Source organism: Canis lupus, chromosome 30, assembly GCF_048164855.1.
Source record: "Canis lupus baileyi chromosome 30, mCanLup2.hap1, whole genome shotgun sequence".
Classification (NCBI taxonomy): domain Eukaryota; kingdom Metazoa; phylum Chordata; class Mammalia; order Carnivora; family Canidae; genus Canis; species Canis lupus.
The window spans coordinates 41,163,635-41,185,119 of record NC_132867.1 but is presented as its reverse complement, the minus strand read 5'-3'; the positions used below and the strand labels follow the sequence as shown (position 1 = coordinate 41,185,119).

General features: G+C 53.2%; 1 protein-coding gene and 1 long non-coding RNA gene across 7 annotated transcripts in view; one reads left to right on the top strand and one right to left on the bottom strand.

The window, feature by feature from the left end:
* RRP1 (ribosomal RNA processing 1) overlaps window positions 1–21,485 on the bottom strand; it is a 131,874-nt gene that overhangs the window by 81,297 nt on the left and 29,092 nt on the right. For 2 of the 5 annotated variants that reach the window (XM_072807137.1, XM_072807142.1), the window contains exons 13-14: window positions 11,888–12,007; window positions 3,455–3,723 (exon numbers count right to left, since the gene is read on the bottom strand). In XM_072807137.1, the coding sequence (XP_072663238.1) occupies window positions 3,470–3,723; window positions 11,888–12,007 (374 nt within the window). In that variant the 3' untranslated portion in view covers window positions 3,455–3,469. Of the gene's footprint in view, window positions 1–3,454; window positions 3,724–6,441; window positions 6,588–11,887; window positions 12,008–21,485 lie in introns of those variants that run through there. The other 3 variants (XM_072807141.1, XM_072807140.1, XM_072807138.1) reach the window with 2 other exon arrangements.
* Window positions 18,573–21,157, top strand: LOC140621363 (uncharacterized). Of its 2 annotated transcripts, XR_012021078.1 has the most exons (4): window positions 18,573–18,620; window positions 18,830–18,993; window positions 19,464–19,923; window positions 20,671–21,157. It is a non-coding gene; the product is annotated as an uncharacterized lncRNA (long non-coding RNA). The 2 variants fall into 2 exon arrangements; XR_012021077.1 differs by lacking the exon at window positions 18,573–18,620 and having other exon boundaries at window positions 18,627–18,993.

The window sequence follows — 21,485 nt, the reverse complement described above, 5'->3', positions numbered from 1 at the left end:
AAGGTCAGCAGGATGCCCCGAGCTCAAGGGGAGCTGAACCCCCACAGCTGCTCATGCTGCCCCTCCACAGGGCTCCCCACGAGGCTCCTGGAAGCCCCTCACCCCAGCCGGCAGCACCGTGTTAGCCGCAGCTGTCCTCTGCTCTGGGACCCACTCGAGAGACAAATGTGCCAGCTGGCCCAGGCTGCGGGGGGTCAGGGACACGGGATTTCAGGGTGCACATCGGTGTGTCTGTGCCCCTGTATCAGCACTGCCGGGCAGCCGAGTCCCCCTGTCCCACGCGGGGCGCATGCCAGGGGCCCTAGGTGTGGCGGCCCCCCAGACACAGAGGCGCCTCTGAACCCACCATGAGTGTGGCCTCGTTCGGGAAGGGGTCTATGCGGGAAGAGGTGTCCTGAGGGAGGACGGTTGTGTGACCGCAAAGACGGAGATGGGAGCCGTGCGACCACCAGCCAGCAGCACCCGGAGCCCGGGAGCTGGACGGGGTGACCTCGGGGCCCGTGGCCGACACCCCGATCTTCAGCATCTGGCCCCCAGAGCTGTGAGGACACAGTTCCGCTGTTGTTGGCCCCCAGCCCCTGGTGACTTGTCACGGCCAACCCAGGAAGCTCACACACCGGGCAGGTGGCTGACCCGTGAGCAGCAGGGGAGAAGAATGGTCCGCCACCGGGGTGGACAGAAGGGGGGGCAAGCCCCCTGCACCCCCACCCGCCGTGCTGCGGACGCTCCCGCCGGGACAGCCCCCGCCCCCACCTCCTCCCGACAGTGCAGGCCTGACAAGCTGCGCATCACCTCTGTCGGGGGCCGTGGAAAGTAGACCTAGGCTGGAAAGCATCCCACCACCCTTGGTCCCGCACCCATCTCACCACCTTTCGCAGCATCCATTAAGCACCCAGTGTATACCCAGTGTGGGAGGCAGACTTCTGAGGCAGACACCAAGATTCCCACCCTGGGTGCGCCCCCCGTCCCCCCGTGGCCCCCCGCCCCAGGCCGGTGCTGCTGGAGGGTTCTGAGGACGTCATTAAGGCTCGAACCCCTGAGCTCACGTCGGGAGACGACAGGAGCAGCCTGGCCCGAGCACGGGGCCCCTCACATGTGGGTCCAGAGCCGCAGCAGAGGACACAGAGACCCCGACAGGAGGGGACAACCTTGAGGCTGGCTTTGGAGAGGGAGGGGCCCATGGGAGGCAGCCTGGGGGGCCACGTGGGCAGGACACTGAGTCCTGCTGACACCCAGGGCAGTGGAGGGAGCCCCGGCCTGCACATGGGGCGCCACCAGCCAGCATCTCGAGGCGGGGGCCCAGCTCCCCCAGCTCCCGTGGGCACGACACCATCCTCACACCTCGGGCTGATCCCAATGGACTCCGCTTGGCGCCCCTCGCAGGGACCTCGAGGAAGACGGCCGTCCTTCGCGCCTGGCCTCTGTCACTGAGCACGACACCCGGAGGCACGCGTGGGGCGGGACCGGCCCCTTGTGCGATCCCCGTGCGTACAGCCCGCAGGCTGGTCCCCAGGCCTCCGTGACAACCCCCGGGCCAGGGCCCATGCGGGCTGTCAGGGCGACGTGAGCTGGCCAACAAATGTCCCCCCGAGACTCTGCTCCCGCTTCTTCTGGGCGCAGATGCAGGAGGGGGACCACGGTGTTGCGTGGGGACTGGCTTTGGGTGTTTGAGGAGCTGCCAAACGGCCCTCCACAGGAGCTGTGATTCATTTTTGCTAACATTTTCAAGATCTTCTAAATGAAAACCAGAGCAGACAGTAGGAAGTGAGTTGTTTGGCCTGAGAGGTGGGAAGAAAGCCCCTCCCCCAGGTCTCATGGTTGGGGGGAGGCATGCATCCATCTGTCTGTCCATCGTGGGCCTCCCCCACACCCAGGCCCATGGGGAAGCCTCAAGGCCTCACGTCACTGTGCTTCCGGCTACGACGGAGTCATGCGTGGTGCTCACCCGGTGCCGGCCTCCGTGCAGGCTCCAACCCCGAGTGGGAGCCCTCCCCACCCACCCACCCCCTCACCCCTCACGGAGACCCCGGCCAGCCCCCTCCTGCTCTCCGGACTCAAACAGACCCGCTGGGGAGCCCTCTGCACCCCCCTGAAAGCCTCCCCCTTCCTTCCCGGTGCACGAGGCATGCCAGTAGTCTCCACATCAGAACTGAATCTGGGTGGGGGTCCATCTGGCCTCCGAGAGGTGATCGCAGCAGGGGCATTTCCAGCAGACCTGCTGAGCTGCACCATCTGGAACGTTCTCTGGCTGAGACAGCGCCAGGAGGCAGGCCCTGCTGTGCAGCAGGCCTTGGGTTGGAAGCGCCTTCAAGCTGCTGTCCTGGGTGCCCCGAAGCCAGGATGAGGGGGGAAGCCCCAAGGGCCCTGGAGCAGCCCGCCCCCTGCGTCCGGGGCGCTGCAGGCTCCCTGTGCGGGGCTGAGCCGCTGGTCTAAACCACCCAAGTCTCTATCTGCTTCTCTTCACAAGGGGTGGCCACCTGACACCCTAAGCCCTAAATCTAGTCCATCAGCCGGAGTCAATGAGGAGGATGGGTCAGAGCCGTTGCTAATGCCCCTGTGCCAGCCCCGCACCCATAGCACCTGCCCGTCTTCAGCCACAGGGGACAGGCAGCAGGCCAGCGGAGGCAGTCGCCACGACCCCTGCCCAGGGCCAGGTCAGCACAGCCCGCCCTGTTTATCTCATCTGTTACCTCAGTCCACAAGGCAGCCAAACCCGCCACCGCTAGCCTGTGTCCCCCTGGAGCAGGAGGGGATCCGGTCTAGCCCGAGGCAAGAGTCCCTTTCCCGGAAGCAGGAAGCGGCTCTGAGAGGCTATGGGAGCTGACCACACTGGGCACCAGCTGTGCATGCTGCGGGGATCGCCCGAGGTTAGGGACCACGCTCCAGGGCCCGGCGGGCTGGGGCATGGCACTCTATGTGGGCCCCGGCCTAGAACTCGGTGCCCTCCCCTGTAGAATGGGACAAAGCAGCACCTGCCCCAGCGGGTTGGGAGGAGAAAACAAGTTGACGCATATGAAGAGCTCCGCAAGGGACCTGCCCAGACACTTGGCACCGTCAGTCCGTCACTCCGGCCCCAGATGGCTTTCTCGGACCCTCACTTGATTCAAGGCCCAGGAGAAGCCCCAGCACTGCCAGGCTGAGGCACCTGGTCTCGGCCCAGTTGCTCCTCCTGACCCGCTGGGCCCCTGGCTTGTCCTGGGCATTTTGCTTCCCCACGGGCAGCGAGGGTGCCAAGGTCCAGGCCTATGCCAGCGGGTTTGAAGTCGGGTCCACCAGGAGTCAGTTGGTAAGAGGGAATGAAACACCTGGCTGCAATTCCCTTTGGCCTTTCTGTCCACTCCGGACGCTCGGAGCACTGCCAGCTGCCCTGACCCTCCACACACTCCACAGGACGGTCTGTCCCTTTTCATCCCTGAGGCCTATGTGGCCAGGTTGTGCCATTCGTCCCTAGACCCCCATCCTGGCCTTGCTAGGGCCTCGCTGCAGACAGAATGAATTCCCCTACCCTGTGGGTCTGGGCTTGGCCCCAAACCTGTCGATGGAAAGTGGGGAGAAGTACCAGGGAGGCGGTTCCGAGCCGAGGCAGCCGAGTCTCCTCCCCGCATGGTGAGGAGGTGCCCGGGGGTGGGGGGGGGTCACAGCTCCTCAACCTGGGTCTGGAATAACACATGTGGAATGGAGCTGAATCCCAAGTCCATACAACACAGCCAATATCAGCCATTTCTGTAAAAAATGAAACATTTTTTTTTGCAGAAATCTGCAGCAAAGACTGACTAGTCAGTACAAGAGTGTGTCCACTGTGCCCACCCAGGGAAGCGGCGCATAAGAGAAAGGTCGAGCAGCCTCTCTACTAAAGACGGCTTCATGTGAGGAAGGCAGCATTCCCAGATAGGACACTCGCAAGAACCCTCCACGCTGCTTTTTCTATGTAACCTATTGGCTACGGGACTGAGAAGGACGTGGGCAAGTGGTAGGGATGTGGGTAGGAGGAGAAGGTGACAGCCATGGTCAGGACTAACTTTTCCAGGGCCAAACACGGCTGTCTAAAGACCTTTGGCTTAATTGAGTCACTCAACAAAGGCCAGGTGAGTGTCTACAGCATGGCACCCAGGCCATGGCAGTGAGCAAAGAGTGACAGGGCCAGAGCCCCTGCAGGTGGAGCTGACTCTCTCCTGGGAAGGAGAGTCAGCCGACAAATAGAGACATACGTAAAACACCTAGAACGTCAGATGGTGACAAGCTTTCCAGAGAGGTGTGTGAACTGGGGAGGGGGATGCGCCCCTGGTGAGTTCGGGGAGCAGCCAGGAGGCCAGCGTGGCTGGTCCGGGCAAGGTTGCAGGCGTGCAAGGCCTCGGGGGTTGGGAAGAGCCTCTGGCCTTTACACCGAGTGAGCCAGGAGCTGCTGGAAGCTTCTGAGCAGCAGAGTGGTCAGGGTTAAATACTGAAGAAGCGCCCCCCCAGGGTGAGGCTCCCCTAAGTCAGTCCCGTCACTAGTACTCCTTTCCCACATGACAGGTTGCAGGCCACTAACTGCGGGAAGCACATGCTGCGTGACTCCATTTACATCAGGCATCCAGAACAGGTGCATCCATAGAAACAGAAAGTGGGTTGGGGGGTTTCCTGGGAGGGGGGTGCGGGTTGGGGCTGGAAGGATAAGAAGGCCAATAGCTGAAAGGTATGAGGTTTCTTTTCTTACTCTTTGAAAAATCTCCCCCTTTATGTCCCCTTGTTCACTCAGTTAATTTGGTCCTTTACTGCCTCCAAATATGAGGGTATTTTTCAGGAGTATGAAAAAATACAGGATCTTTATACATGTAAACCTTTTAAACATGAGTCTGATGCTGAAAATGTCACCTTGTTGTCCACAGAAGCGGCTTGTTTTGTGGACGATGAAAATGTTCTAAAATTGAGTAGGGGGATGTTTAGACACATCTGTGAATATGTAGAAACCCCTTGAATTATATACATCAAACTGACAATCATATGGGATGTGAATTATACGCCAATAAAGCCATCTTTATTTTTAAATTATTTTTTAAGATTTCATTTATTTATTTGAGAAAGAAGGGAGAAGCAGACTCCCTGCTGAGCAGGGAGCCTGACATGTGGCTTGATCCCATGACCCTGACCGAGATCATGACCTGAGCCAAAGGCAGATGCTTCACCAACTGAGCCACCCAGGAGCCCAATAAAGCCATCTTTAAAAAGTTGGAGCGTATTTTAATGATTGAAGCCGCAGCATTAAAATCCCTGCTCCTCAGAGACACAGTGACATTCATCTCTGCCTCCACTGTGGTCCAGGTCCCAGGTCAAAGTCCCAGCCTGGCCCCCTCCCAGTGGGCCCAGGGACAGGACTAAGGAAAGGCATTGCTCCCAGTCCTGGGCGACCCCACACAAGAGGTTAATTCCTGGAGTGGGCAAGGGGTCTGCAGACCACCGCCTGGGGCTCAGGGCACAGCAGAAATGATTCTGTATGACAAAATAGAATTTACAGCTGCTTTAAGCTTCACCCTCCCTTTTTTTTCTATTCTTTATAATTCGGCAGGCTTGGTAAATCAGGTGTCAGGAACACGGGGGTGCTTCTGAGCTGTTCCCCAAGTTACTGTGTAACTCAGAAAAGTCTAACTAGTTAATTCCATGTGATGCTCTGCGCGCCATGAAGGGAAGCTGGGAAGGTGCTATTTAAATCCAAAGTCTAATTTTTGTCCTTATCTGAAAGAAGCAGCTGTGAACAGTACCTGCTTCAGACAGCTGCTATTAAATGTAATTGTTTCTTAGCTTGTGAGTTTTCCTGTAGTGAGATTTAGTGCCAGCGCCTGTGATATAAGTAAATATGTAAAATATACTAGGATGTCAGCAGGAGGTACGAAGACAAGGCTCCCATCAATTGACTGCTTCCTCAGGACTGAAAACATTAAAAATGCCTTCTCCTTCCCCTGGTCTGGCCTGGCCCACTGGTCCGTGGCTGATGTCACTACACTCTGCTGTTCTCCATGGCCTTCCCCACCCGAGCCTGGTCTTCAGCACCACGGCCAGCTCTAGATGTCACGTCTGGAAAAGAAACTTTCTGCTCAGCTCAGATTTTTTTGTTCCATTCCCATGTTTTTTCTAACTCATGCTATTAGATCCTGGACCAACTACATTCTTGTGGGCTCCCCTATGACCTCTGTCCACCAGCTGAGATGACATGGCCAAGAGGTGCCAGAAGAACCTATAGCCTCTAGATACATGGTCTGCCCATGAATCATTTTCTTTCCAAGGTGCCTAATCCCCAAACCCAACAGACTGACCATTGTTGGTCACATAGATCTGAGGGCTTAGCACCCCACCAGAGCTGGACTAGTGACAGGGAGTGCCAGCCATGCATCAAAATTAGAAAGAGAGAGACTATTTCAGACAGAATTTTATACTGTATTTGATGTTTAAAAAGAGGGGATCCCTGGGTGGCGCAGCAGTTTAGCGCCTGCCTTTGGCCCAGGGCGTGATCCTGGAGACCCAGGATCGAATCCCACGTCGGGCTCCCGGTGCATGGAGCCTGCTTCTCCCTCTGCCTGTGTCTCTGCCTCTCTCTCTCTCTCTGTGTGTGACTATCATAAATAAATAAAAATTTAAAAAAAAAGAAAAAGCTTCAGAAGTAGACACTTTCAGAATATAGGATAAGGAACTCCAAAAATCTGTTTTTCCATAAAAGCAATGAGAACAATGGCAAAATTTATTAAAATTAATATTCAAATTTTTAGAATTTAACCAAAGGTTTGCAACTCAAGAAATTCAAGGAAAACAGCTATATCTCAGAAAGAACAATGAGCTTTGAGGTCATTTTAGCTTGCCCCATTCCCAACCACCTCTTCATCCCTGAAGTGGTCCTGAAAATCAACAGCTTCATAATCCCAGGAATCATAAAAACCAGCAGCCTAACATCCACTGGAGGAGTGATAATATTTTGGGGGTTTGCAAGAGCCCCATCTCCTGATAATTATCATTATTTGGCCTATATGGTAGTTCCCTGGAAACCCAGAAATAAAGACAAGCAAGGCTTATCTTTATTTGACCTGACTCAATCCTCACTTCTTGTGAACAGCTTTTTCCCTAGGGTGATTGTTGAAAACAATCAGTGGCAATTGTTTAATATCACAGCTGTCTGAAGCGGTATTACCTCAATTGAGGTGAACAAGTTGACCAAAAACTTAAAGGGAAAAGCTGAGGAATAAGATGTCCACAGGGAGCCCTGAAACATCTTCATATTCTCCTGAGAATCCAGAAATTAGAAATCATTAATAGAAAGAAATTTGAGAAACTCACAAATATGTGAAAATTAAACAACCGACTCCTAAATCATCAATGGTTGAAAGAAATCACAAGATAAATGAGAAGATACTTCAAGATAAGTGAAAACGAAGATACAACATACCAAAATGTAGGAGATGCAGTGAAGTAGTGGTTGGAGGGGAATATATGTCTGTAAATACCTATATTAGAAAAGAAAGATCTCAAATCAGTAACCTAAACTTCCATCTTAAGAAACAAGACAGGGAAGCCTGGGTGGCTCAGCGGTTTAGCGCCAACTTCAGTCCAGGGCGTGATCCTGGAGACCTGGGATCTCCCTGCATGGAGACTGTCTCTCCCTCTGCCTGTCTCTGCTTCTCTCTCTGTGTGTGTCTCTCATGAGTAAATAAATAAAATCTTAAAAAAAGAAACAAGACATAAAAGAGAAAACTACCCCAAAGCAAGTAAAAGGAAGGAAATAATAAATGACAAGAGAAGTAAGTGAAATTAGAGAATAGTAAAATAATATAGAAAATCTGTGAAACCAAAAATTAAAAAAAAGAAACCAAAAGCTAGTCCCTTAAAAGATCAACAGAATAGATAAATTTTGTTAGATTGACTAACACACACACACACACACACACACACACACACACAGAAGACTCAAATTACTAGAATAGAAAGAGGAGACATTCCTACTGACCTTATAGAAATTAAAAGGTTTATAAGAAAACTATGAGCAATTGTATACCAAAGAGTTAAATAATCTAGATGAAATGAACAAATTCTTAAACAGACAAACTACCAAAACTGACTCAAGAAGAAAGAAAATCTCAGGAGCCCTATAACAAGTAAAGATATTGAACTGGTTACTTTTTAAAAATTACCCCCCTGACACACACACACACAAAAGTCAGGCCAAGATTACTACACTGCTAATTTCTATCAAATATTTAAGGAAAAATGAACACCAATCCTTTATAACTTCTTCCAAAAAATAGAAGAGAAGTCAACACTTCCCAGCTCATTCTATGAAGCCAGTTGTACCCTGATACCAAACCAGGCAGATATGACAATCAAAGAAAACTATAGACTAATATCCCCTACAAATATATACAGAAAAATCCTCACAAAATACTAGTGCACCAAATCCAGCAATATATAAAAAGAATTCTATACCATGACCAAGTGGTTTTATTTCAGGAATGCATGCTCAGTTCAAAATATGAAAATCAATCAGTGTAAGACATCATATTAATAGAAAATATGATCTGCTCAGTAGATGGAGAAAAAGCATTTGGCTAAATTTAACACTTTCATGATGAAAACTCTAAGGAGCCAGGAATAGAACTTCCTCAATATGACAATGGACATCTGTGAAAACACAGCCAAAATCATATTTAATGATGAAAGACTGACTGCTTTATCCTTAAGATCAGGAATAGGACAAGGATGTCCCTGCTCACCAATTCCATTCAGCACTAAACAAGAGATTCTAGCCAGGGCAATTAGGTAAGAAAAAAAATAAAAATCACTTATTTGAGGGCACCTGGGTGGTTCAGTTGGTTAAGCATCTGACTCTTGATTTCAGCTCAGATCATGATCTCAGGGTCATGAGATCGAGCCCCGTGTTGTGCTCCATGCTAGGTGTGGCACCTGCTTGAGATTGTCTTTCTCCCTCTCCCTCTGACCCTCCACCTTCCCCTCAAAAAATGCACTTATTTGCAGATGATATGATCTTCTATATTGAAAATCCTAAGAAATCCACAAATACATTATGATAACTAATAAACAAGTTCAGCAGAGTTGCAAGATACCAGCTCAATATACAAAAATCAATCGTATGTGTAAGCACTAGTAATGAAGAACCAGAAAACAGAATTAAGGGTATAGTTCCATTTATAATAGAAAAGTAATAAAATAGGAATAAATTTAACACAAGATGTGCAAGATCTACACACTGAAAACTACAACATTTTTTTCATTCTATAAGTGAAAGAAATTAAAGAAGATCTAAATAAGTGGAAAGATTTCCATGTTTGTGGATCAAAAGACTTAATATCATTAAGATGGCAATACTCCCCAAATTGATCTACAGATTAACTCAATCTCTATCAGAATCTCAATTGTCTTTTTTTTTTTGCATAAATTAACACGCTGATCCTAAAATTGCATGGAAATACAAAGGACCCAGAATAGCCACACAATCTTGAAAAAGAAAACAAAGTTAGGAAATTCGTACTCCCTGGTTTCAAACTTACTCTAAGCTACAATAAACAAAATGGTATATTTGGGCATAAGGATATATAGATAAACCAAAAGAATAGAATTGAAAGTCCAGAAATAAACTCTTACATTTATGGCCAATTGATTTTCAAAAAGGGTTCCAAGTCCATTCAATTAGAATAGTCTTTTCAACAAATGGTGCTGAGACAACTTAATATCCACATGCAAAAGGATAAAAAGTTAGATCCCCGCCTCACACCATACACAAAACTTTACTCAATAGGGACCTGAGACCTAACTATAAAAGTTACAACTATAAAACTTTAAAAAGGAAACATAACTACAAATCTTCATGACTTTGGATTACACAATGTTTTTTCAGATATAACACCAAAAGCACAAGCAATCAAAGACAAAAATTAATTGGACTTCATTAAAAACTTTTGTCCTTCAGGGGACACCATCAAAAAGTCCAAAAAACAACTCATAGAGTGAGAGAAAATATTTGCAAGTCACACGTCTGGTAAGGGACTTGTATCCAGGACATACAAGTCAACGATAAAATGACAACCCCATTAAAAATGGGCAAAGGACACAAATACACATTTTCCAAAGGAGACCTACAAATGGCCAAGAATCACATGAAAATATGTTCAACATCATTAGTCAGAAGGGAAACGCAAATCAAAACCATAATGAGATTCGTTTCACACCCACTAGGATGGTTATAATGAAAAAGACAAGGCACGAACAAGCGTTGGTAAGGACGGAGAAAACAAGCAGAACTCTCTCATTCATTGCTGCTGTGACCATAAAATGGTACAACCACTTTGGGAAACAGATTGGCAATTTCTCAAAAGGTCAAGAGCAGAGTTACCATCTGACCCAATTCCACTCCTGGGTATATACCCAAAGGAAATGAACACACGTTCACAAAATATTTGTGCATGAATGTTCTTGGCCGCCCTATTGCTAACAGCCAAAAAGTAGAAACAGGTCAAACGCCTCCCATCTGACGAACGGATAACGAAGTCCGGCACACGTACAGGGGAGCACTGCTCTCCACCGTGAAAGGAATGAAGGCCTGACACAAGCTGCCACATGTGACAGGAGGGGGAGCAAAGGCATGGAAATGGCATGTTGCTGGACAAGACCAGCTGGATCTGTGCGTGGGAAACGGTCTTTCTCAGAACACAACCTACTTTCCTGAGGCTATCTGCATCACCTTCCCACTAGAGAGGTGGGCATGGTCCCCAGGTCTCAGCCAGAGCATGGTGAGCTCTGTGACAGCACCTCGTCCCCACGCCACCATGTGCAGAGGGGTCAGGAGAGATATCTAAGGCTCGAGAGAGTTGTTCCCTGAGCAAGGAGCCTCCCACGTGCAGTCCGGTCCCTGGACCTCTTGGCGGCTGCCTCTGGGGTTACTGCTGTCTGTGGCGTGGAGGCAGGTCTGTGGGGACGAGGCAGGCACATTATGCTCTGGAGCAGGGGAGACACTCAGCGAGGCCAGCATTGGGGGTTGGCGGACATGGGTGCCCACGGAGACACCAAAGGAGATGTGGGGGCCAGCTAAGTGTGAGGGATGTGCTCTCCAGGCCTGCTGTCCCAGAGTGCTAGAATGGCCTGGAGCAGCCTCGGGGGTCTGGCTATACTGGGGACTCTCTGTGGCCCCGCTCTGCCCCAGGGACACACACTGTGGCCCACCTCCGGAGGCCCACGGGACCACTGGCTGAGTGACAGAGAAGGCTGGCGCAGCACCCCGTGAGATGGCCCAACAGCCCAGGGCTGACCCCTCATCCACATCTCCCAAGGAAGGATGCACACCCATGTGCACACGCACGTGCACACATACACACAGACACATTTAAAAAATAATTTATCAGGAGGCAATTCACACAACACGAAATGAATCATTTTAAACTGAATGATCAGGGTGCCTGGGGGCTCATCTGGTGAAGTGTCTGCCTTTGGCTCAGGTCGTGATCCCGGGGTCCTGGGATTGAGTCCCTGCATTGGGTTCCCTGCTCAGCGGGCGTCTGCTTCTCTCTCTCCCTCTGCTCCTCCCCCTGCTTAGGTGCTTGCGCGTGCTCTCTCTCTCTCTCTCTTTCTCTCAAATAAATAACTCAAATCTTTTAAAATAAGTAAATAAATAAACTGAATGGTCAGTTGCATGCAGCCCCCATGCCGCGTTGTACAACCACCACCACCTCCATCCCTCCAGGTCACACTCCTACACAGTAGCAGTCCCTCTGCCCCCCATGACCTCCAACCTGCCTTCTGTTTCTGGATGTACCCGTTCTGGGTGGCTCATGTCAATGGAATCCTACGACATGGTCCTTCTTTCGCTGAGCATCATGGGCTCGGGGCCAGTCCATGTTATAGTGTGTGTCCGTACCTCGGTCCTTTCTATGGCGGAGCAATGTTCCAGTCCTCGTGTGGATGCCCACATCGTGTCTATCCCTTCGCCATCGGTGAACGCTCCTCTGGCCACGGTGGACAGGGCTGCGAGGAACACCTGCGAACAGGCATTTAGTTGAGTCCCTGCTTTTGGTTCCTCGGGCACATACCCAGGAGCAGGACCGCAGGGCCATATGGAAACTCTGTTTAATCCTCTGAGAAGGGGCGCCTGGGTGGCTCAGCGGTTGAGCATCTGCCTTCAGCCCAGGGTGTGACCCCAGGGTCCTGGAATGGAGTTCTGCATCGGGCTCCCCGCAGGGAACCTGCTTCTCCCTCTGCCTGTGTCTCTGCCTCTCTCTCCGTGTCTCTCAGGCATAAATAAATAAAATCTTAAAAAAAAAATCCTCTGAGAAAATGCCACAACATTTTGTAAAGCGACCTGTGATCTGACATCCTTAGGCAAACAGGGAAACAGTTATGCTGGAAAGCTAAGAAAAGCATGAGCAGGGCGGGAAGGTGGACGGTGGCTGCCCAGGGCCGCTGGGGTGGAGGGGGAGGATGAACTCCCCTCCGAGTGGCTCAGAAGTCCCTGGAAGGCTGACCTGGGCTGGCCATGTTTCACAGGGTCCCTCCGACCCTGAGTGGTGTGGCTGTCAGCTTGCACGGGTCAGACCCGAGCCAGGGGGCAGGGATGGCTCTTGAGCACACCCTCTGCAACCTCGGGATGTCCCCACTTCAGGAACTCCCTGGAAACCACTACCGGCTTCACACCATGGGCCACACCTGCCCTCACAGCCAGCGGCTGCCCTGCTGGTGGAGGAGACCCAGGGACACGTGGCCCTCACCCTCCTCTCCAAAGCCACAGAACTGTTCAGGAGGGTCCAGGGAGGGACAGGGGTCGGTGTGGGCCTGGGCCGGGGAGGGCAAGCCAGGGCTGGTTCGGCCTGCTGATGGGTGGCGTGTGGGAGCGGAGGGCACGGGAAACAGAAGAATCTGGTGTTTTATCTCGAGTGCCAATAGCAAAATCCAGAGTAGTTCCAAAAGTCCCAAAGATCACACCACGTTGGCAGCCTGTGGCTCAGCTTCCGGGGCCCCGGGAGCCAGGTCACACGGCACACTTGGAAAAAAGCCTTAAAAACAAAAGCACGTGGGCAGCCCAGGTGGCCCAGCGGTTTAGCGCAGCTTTCGGCCCAGGTCCTGATCCTGGAGACCCGGGGACGGAGTCCGGAGTCCCCCGTCAGGATCCCTGCTGGAGCCTGCTTCTCCCTCTGCCTGTCTCTCTCTCTCTGTGTGTCTGTCATCAATCAATCAATCAATCAATCAATCTTTAAAAAAAAGAAAACAAAAGCACATGAGCCCAGGGGGTGCCGTGAGGTTTCTGTGCCTGCAAGGCTGGCGAGAGGGAGGCAGAGTGTGGGACCTCGGCAGGAAGGGCTGCGCCCCCGCAGGCCCAGCCCCGCGCGGGGGCACAAGGGGGCAGGGGAGCCCGAGAAGGGCTTCTGGGGGGGCAGCGGAGAGTGGGCTGGGGCCGTGTCCTCAGAGAACGGGGTGCTCCTGGGGGGCGGGCCTGGCAGGGGATGTGGGGCCACCGTGGGGGCTCCCTGTGGCCAAGCCCAGGTCATAAAAAAGAGCAGTGGGTGATGTCGACCGCACGATCCTGACTAGGTGACAGCCCACAAGTCCAGGGTGACACCAGCGAGAGAGTGAAGGAGAGGAGGCAAGTGTCACTTGTCACCGGGAGGCGACATGGATGCCTCACCGCGCAGACTGGCCTGGAAAGGTAAGTGACCATCCTTCTTCCTCCTGCCCTTTCCCTGGTGACCAGGAACAGCTCGGGAACGGAGGACAGCCATCACTGCGCGACCGCTGACCGTGTGGGTGATTCGGCCGGGGCGCCGGGGCCGTTCTGCGTCCTGAGAAGCGACGGTGACCCCCGGGACTTCAACAGAGCCCCGTCATGGTGTGCAAAGTCTCGTGCTCACTCTGCATCAGTCACGGGCACCGGCACGGTTGTCGTTTGCTGCATCCGCCCACCGTTCAGGGACGAGCCGGACGTCCGTGCGGCGTTAGGACCCGGGACTCCCCGCCGTGACACTGCTTCGCGACACTGCTCAGCCGGACACCCCACTTGCAGGTGCCACTGGAGACGGAGGAAGCGGCCACGGGGTCCCCCAGGAATCAACCCAGCAGATCCAAAACGCAGATCCCAAACCTCAAACCATCGCGCACAGAGGGCAGAGGGGACATGGGGCTGTTCCTTCACTCGGGGGCCAGAGGCTCCAGGCCGCTGCGGGGGCCACGGGCCCCAATGGGCACCCATGTGACCCACGAGCACAGCAGGGGACACTGGGGTAGCGACTGGATCTTGCATTATTACAGTTACTGGATAATTCCTGTGAGTTTCCTTATAGAAACACACGAAGCCAACGTGGCCAATGTTAACCGTTGCCACGGGAAACACAAAAGGCTTTCAAGACACTCCTGTTCCCACTGCGTATCCGAGTGAGGGGACCCGCCCCACGCGCTGCAGCCACACACACACACGAGGCAGGACGCCGAGGCAGGTGGGGAGCCCGGCCGTCCTCGATGGGACCGGAGGCTAAAGAGATGGGCAAAAACGTGAAAACGACACAGCGCGTCTCATTCAGGTTTTTGTCTTTGGGAACCTACAGGGTCTGGTGGTGGTTGTTTGGTTAATGAAAACGTGTTAATCACGTTAACGGGAGGTGAGTCATCAGAAGAGCCAGCTTGCTCTCTGTCCACCAGGCGAGACGCCAGCAGTCGGCACTACGAGGCCCTTGCAGAGGCCTGGCGGAGGCTCGGCCTCCCGGCCTCCAGAATGGAGAAGGAACAAGCGCTTGTGGGCCCGGGGCTCTGCTCCTGCGGCCCGAGCCAAGCGGCTGCACGGATCCTCGTACAAGTGTCTTGCGAGCGTGTCTTTTCATTCCTCTCCGTAAAAACCTAAGGGAGCCGTCGCCGGGTGATGAGGCTTTGTGCAGGTACTTCCAGATGCTTCGCCAAAGGGTTGCGCCACTTTACACGCCCCCTCGGCAGTGCTCCACCGGGGCGCACCATCTCTGTGATCGTAGCCATCCCAGCGAGTGTGCTGGCGGGTGCCGCTGTGGCTTCCACTCTCACCTCTTTGGTGTCTAATGAAGGGGACCGCCCCGTGTGCCTGGTGGCCTCCCGCAGGTCTTCTGTGATGAGTCTGTCCCCATCAGTTGAGCTGTCTTCCTGTTGTCGAGCCAGGTGGTTCTTCGTGTGTGCAGATACGTTCTTTACCAATATTTCCTCCCAATCTGCCACTTGCCTGTTTATTTCTTTTTTTTTTTTTAAGATTTTACTTATTTATTCATGAGAGACACAGAGAGAGAGAGGCAGAGACACAGGCAGAGGGAGAAGCAGGTTCCCTGCAGGGAGCCCGATGCGGAACTCGATCCCGGGACCCTGGGGTCACGCCCTGGGCTGAAGGGAGGCACTAAACTGCTGAGCCCCCCAGTCGTCCCTTGCCTGTTTATTTCTTAATGATGTCTGTTGAGGAGCAGAACGTTCAGGGAGTCCACTACATCAGGTTTTCTCTCCTGGTTATGGCTCTCGGGGTGTTACTTTCGAGTTACGTTGAGAAGATGTTCCCCCTTTGCCTCTGGAAGGTTTCCAGTGTTGGCTTTTACGTGCAGGTCTCCATTTGCCTTCTGAGCACGGCGTGAGGTAGGGATCAAGGGTTGTCATTCCCCATGTGGGACCTAGTTTCAGAATGACTTATAGAAAAGACTCCCTTGCCCCCCATCAGATCGCTTTAGTGCCTTTGCTGAAGATCGAATGAGAGCACGAGTGGGGTCTGTTTCTGGGCTCTCTACTCTGCCCGTCCATTGATGCATTTGACGTTCTTTGCCTATACTACACTGTCTCGATTGCCACGGTTTAAGAGTGTACTTGAAATCCAGTAATGTGTCCTCCAACGATTTTTTTTTTTTTTTTTTGCCAAGATAGCTTTAGCTATCTTAGGTCCTTTGCATCCCTATACAGATTTTAGAGCCAGTTTGTCAATTTTCCCCCATGAAACTCTTCTGGGACTGGGTTGGGATTTTTTTTTGCTAAATCACTGGATTGACTTGGGAAGAATTGTGTTGTTTTTAATAATATTGAGTCTTCCAAAACACTGAATATGATATATCTCTCTGATCATTTGGATTTTCTTTAATTTCTCTCACTATATCATTTTTTTACGTGTGTGGCTTATTCATTACTAAAATCATAATGTTTTATGGCAAAAAGCTGGAAAATGCAGCAAAGTCATAAACAGGGGAGAAAAAAGAACTCCACAGTCCTGCCTACCACTCCGGGGGCATCGCTGCTAACTTCTTGGTGTGCTTTCTTCCAGTCCCTTTTCCAGGCACAGTTCCTGTGTTTTCACTGTATCGCTGATGTGACGTTGCGTCTACAGTGTGCACCTCGCATCAATGACCGAGGCGTGTTGTAGCAAACCCCGTTGGTGCCTGTCCCACGCGTCCTCAGGCTTCTCCAAAAGCAGCTCCAACACCTGTTTCTTGCATCTCTGCCCGAGGGTGGCTCCGGCCACAGGGCTGGCGTGAGACGCACATGAAGCCACGGGAGTTCCCATCCATTGCAGAGCTCTGCTGCCCAGATCCTTTGTGGGAGCGTTTTGAGGGTGTTCCTTGGGTTCCGCACAGTCTCTCGGGGTTCCCACCTGGCTCCCTGCTCATGAGAGAAAGCACTCTCTTCTCCCTTTCATCCTTCCCATCTCGCACCCCAAAGGGACCTCCATATCTCGAGGTGGATGTGGCGGGAACCCACAGTAAGACACATCCCCCCCCCCCGGTTACCGTAGTTCTTTGGAAAATTATGATTCACTGCATAATATTCCATCCAATATGTTCACTATTGTTTTCTCAAGCCTTCCCTCTTTATGGTGAGTTTTCTACTCTCAGAGAAGTGCCATGAAGACCAGAGTCATGCATGATGTGTTTTTGGTATTTGGAGTAAATTTCCGCAGGATCATTTCCCAGAACAGGGATTTTTTTCTTTTCTTTTCTTTTTTTTTTTTTTTTTTTTTTTAGGGCTCTGAATTTATGCTGCCAAAATGCTCTTCTGAAAGAATTAAGCCAATTTAGAGTCCTTCCAGCAGGATATATTTTATCATATGCTAAGTGGCCCATATTTTCTAAGAGGAATTAGCATGTACTCTTAGCTTCTGGAATGGGAAAATAAAATCTGAGTGATTTTTTTTTTCACTTCAGGAAAAAAGAAAAAAGAAGTCTTCCCCTTTGGGAAGAAAACAGGCACGCCACTGATTTTCATGGGGTCTTTCCATGTCTCTCTTGTGCGGTGAGTTGCTGCTATTTCTGTCAAAAAGGCTGATCAGAACGCCCACCGAAGGGGAAGCAGCAGCACCCACAGAGATAAGTTTCTGGGCCATGAGTTGGGTCTGTCCTATATTTGGAGCAACTCAAGAACACTTCACTGAGGGCCAGGATTTGAGAACAAATTGCTTTTTCGTTTTCAAGTGTTTTTTTTTTCACTCGGCTGAAGAAATGGAATAAGGTGAGCAAGCGTGGGTAGGTCAGCAACGCAGTTAATGGAAAACAGGTTATTTAAAACTAGCTTTTTATCTTGGTACCCAAATAATCCCACCAGTTAGAGTCCCTTGGCATTCACCTCACCCCGGAAGAGCAAGACTCGAGGGCGTCACTGTGCCTCCCATTGGTTCCCACGGTAAAGAGGGTAACGGCCACCCAGAGAGGTCCATGTGCTGGTCCCCGGAGCTGGGAATCCGTCCCTCTACAGGGCAGAGGGCACTTGGGCGATGGGATTAGTTTAAGGGTCCGGAGATGTCCTGGACGGGCTGTGTGGACATGGGGTAATCACAATGTCCTTTCGAGGGGGAAGCAGAGGGGCCTCCGGATGGCTTGGTGGTTGAGCATCTGCCTTCAGCTCAGGGCGTGACCCTGGGGACCTGGGATCGAGTCCCACATCAGGCTCCCTGCAGGGAGCCTGCTTCTCCCTTTGCCTGGGTCTCTGCCTCTCTCTGTGTCTCCCATGATAAATAATAAATAATTAAAATATTTTTTTAAAAATGAAAAAAAAAAAAAAACAAACAAAGGGGAAGGCGGAGGGTCGGAGCCAGAGGAGGTGTGGTGGCGAAAGTGGAGGTTGGAGGGATGGGGCTGTGCTGCTGGCGGTGAGGATGGAGGAGGGTCGCCAGCCAAGGAGGGCATGTGGCAGTCGGAAAAGGCAAGGAAATGATCTTCCCGGAGCCGCCAAGAGAACAGCCTCGTCAAAGCCTCCACGTTAGGACTCCTGACCTCCAAACCCTGAGGATCAATGTGTGGTTAGCTCTCACAGGAGCCACAGAAGGCCAGTAGTGACCTTCTGCTCTCTTCTATCAAAGCCTCTCCCAAGGGGCGCCTGGGTGGCTCAGTAGTTGAGCGTCTGCCTTCAGCCCAGGGTGTGATCCCGGGGTCCTGGGATCGAGTCCTGCATTGGGTCCCCACAGGGAGCCTGCTTCTCCCTCTGCCTGTGTCTCTGCCTCTGTCTCTGGGTCTCTCATGAATACATAAAATATTTAAAAAAAAAAAGACTCCCCAAAAGTTTCTCAATTGGAAAATCTGTTGTCTAAACACCACATTCTTGAAGTGTCTGCCTATTAATAATTAATTTTTAAATAAATAAACCGGCTTCCCAAAGGCAGCGACTCTGAGCAACCAAGGATGGTCCGTGCTGTCCGTGGGGACCAGGGACAAGCCTGCAGGCCTGGGGACAAACCCAGAGTGGGGGTGGGGGGCAAGCGGTGCCAGAGAGTAAAAACTAGCCATAAGTTTAGAAGAAAAATTGATTCTATTACATATTAGATTTAACATAAAATGGGCATCTTTACAAAATCGCCCATTAGTTTGCTCACTGGGCTTCACTTGTGCAACAGGCCTGCAGCATGTGTGCGGCCGGAGCGGCGTAGGTGCCACCTCCTCCGGGACGGCCACCCGCACAGGCGCCCCCTGCCCGCTTCCCTTGGGAGGAGGAGAAACCACGAAGCACACGGCACCTGCGGTCCTTCCATGGGTCTCAACGCGGCCTCCTGCCCACGAGGTCGTGCTTGCCAGAAACTTCCATTCTCGGTTCCAGGGCAGAGGGACAGACTCGGGGCTACTTCTCCAGAGCTGGTCTCTGCGTGGGGGGGGAGGGGAGGCAAGTGGCCAAAAGTGCAGAGACGCCGAGAGGAGCAGATCCTAGTCACGGACTCCTAGCTTGTTCGTGGCTTTTGAATCCTGAGGCTCAGCGGCTTGTCCCGGGGCGCCAGGGGAGGGACCATCGGGGCGGGGTGGGGGATGCTCGGAGGCACCCCCGAGGGGCTGGGCTCTGAGGGACCATCCTGGGGCCGGGTCCCTGAGGCGCACACCCCGGGCAGGCCCCCGGAGCCTCCACAGAGGCAAGGAGTGAGTGAGCGACTGCTGTGCGTACGGAGTCACCTCCAAAATAATCTCTCCAGGACAGCCCTGAAGACACGCAAGACCACTATAAGCTCATCATCTTCGCTTTCTTTTTTTTTTTTTTTAAAGATGTTATTTATTTACTCATGAGAGACACCGAGAGAGAGGCAGAGTCACAGGCAGAGGGAGAAGCAGGCCCCATGCAGGGAGCCCGACGTGGGACTCGATCCCGCATCCCCAGGGTCACGCCTCAGGCTGAAGGCAGGCGCTAGACCCCTGAGCCACCCGGGGATCCCTCATCTTCGCTTTCTGGGTAAGAAAAGTGGTGTCCATTGGATGAAGGAGCGGAAGACCCCCCCCTTCCTCTCTCAGCCAGGTGACCACTCTGCCTCCCGGGACGGGGCCCCACAGCCCACCTTGAGCTCAGGGCGAACCAGCAGATGCGCCGTCTGGCCAACCCGGGTTTTCTGAACACCGCGTGCTACCCAGCAGCTAGAAATAGGCCCAGTGGCGTGGGCGCCAAGGAGGGAGACACTGGCTGAGACGTGACTCATCTACAGCTCTCGGATGCCAGCACTTCTAGAAACAGGTATTTTGGGTTCCTTCGGAAAGCGCACCACGGATGGAGAGGGAAAGCCCTCTGGGCCTGAGGCTTGGGCAGGGATGGGGCGGGCGGGCAGGCGGGCGGCGTGCTCGCAGGAGAGGACAGAGGGCAGTGAGCGAGGGGCCCCAGGAGCACAGGCTGGTGGCAGGGGGTGGGGGCAGCCCTGAGACGCCACTCCCCACTCAACCACGGGCCAGTTTTGTCCTGAGTCTCAAGACAGGACTGGGAAAGGGTCCAGGACAGAACAGACCCTCACGGGGAGGGACGGCCAAGGGCTCTGCGGGGCTCACACGTGGGTGCACTCCCAGCAGGAGGCTCCGCGGGCCTCCCAGCGATCCCAGGGCGCTGCCCCAGATGAAGCAGAGGCGAGGTCACCTGGGGACAGACACAGAGTCACGAGGCCTCAGGTAGCAGTGCATCTGCTCCAGCCCCCGCGGGTGGTAGGTCCAGGCTGGACTCAGCGGGGAGCAGCCCCAGGGCCGCGGGAGGGAAGGGGACAGCTCGGCCCCTGCTGGTCTGACCCACGATGGAGTCGGGGGAGGGGGGCACCAGGGCTGTGGGAGAGAAGGGGACAGCTCCTGCCCCTGCTGGCCTGACCCAGGATGGCGACTCCCGCAGCCATCAGACACCCCCGGCTCCTCTGGGGGCACAACCAGGGAAGGTTCTAGAAGCCCGGCTTCTCACAGAAGGGAGCACCGCTGGGTCACGCGCTTCCCCTGTTTCTGACTGCAGCGGGATCAGGCCCCAGGGACTCAGCTGAGGAGGCTTGGTGGCGGGGATTCGAGATTCGGGGCTCTCTGACACCGGAAGCATGGGGTCACTCGGCAGCAGGAGCAGGGCCCCCGCCCACGGGGCCTAGCTGGGAGATCCGGGTCACTCCCGTGTGGGCTGCTGGGGCGCCGGGCCCCTCGGCCCTCCGCTTCCAGGACTGTCACCAGCGATGGAAATGCTGGGGCTCGCGGGCTCTGTTCCACCCTACAGCCCCATGCAGCAGCCAGCTGCCTGCCCCCCACCCCCACCCCCTGCCTGCTGGCCCGTCCCTGCAGCGCCCTCCCTGCCCTGAAGATGGGGCTCCCTCCCATCCCAGCCTCCCCCACCCAGTCTGGGCCAGGGCAGGGCTCCGACAGAGAGGACCGGTGATTAAAGCAAAACATTTAAAGTCTCTTAAAAATTTTCAAAAAAGTGATTAATCTTAGCAATAGAAGAGGATGGGGGAGCAGGGTCCTTCCCCCCAATAAACAAAATTTGATTATTCAAAAGCCCCTTGTGCCTTATTTGAGATATGAAGTTAAATTTCGTATTTGAAGACAGATCCAAGCGGTGGACGCAGACCACGTGAGCTGGGGGCCACGCACCCTCCGCCGGCCCCGCCCTGGACAGCTCAGGAGTGATGGGCCCCCCTGGGCTCCAGCCCCTCCCCCTCCGGGGCTGTGACCACCGAGTCCAGACGCGTTTGTGCGGAAGCTGAGCTTGGGAGGGTGCGCGGGTCCGTGGGCCCTGTGCTCATCCCCGCGCGGCGGCCTAACCGGGGCCGGGGGAGGCGCAGA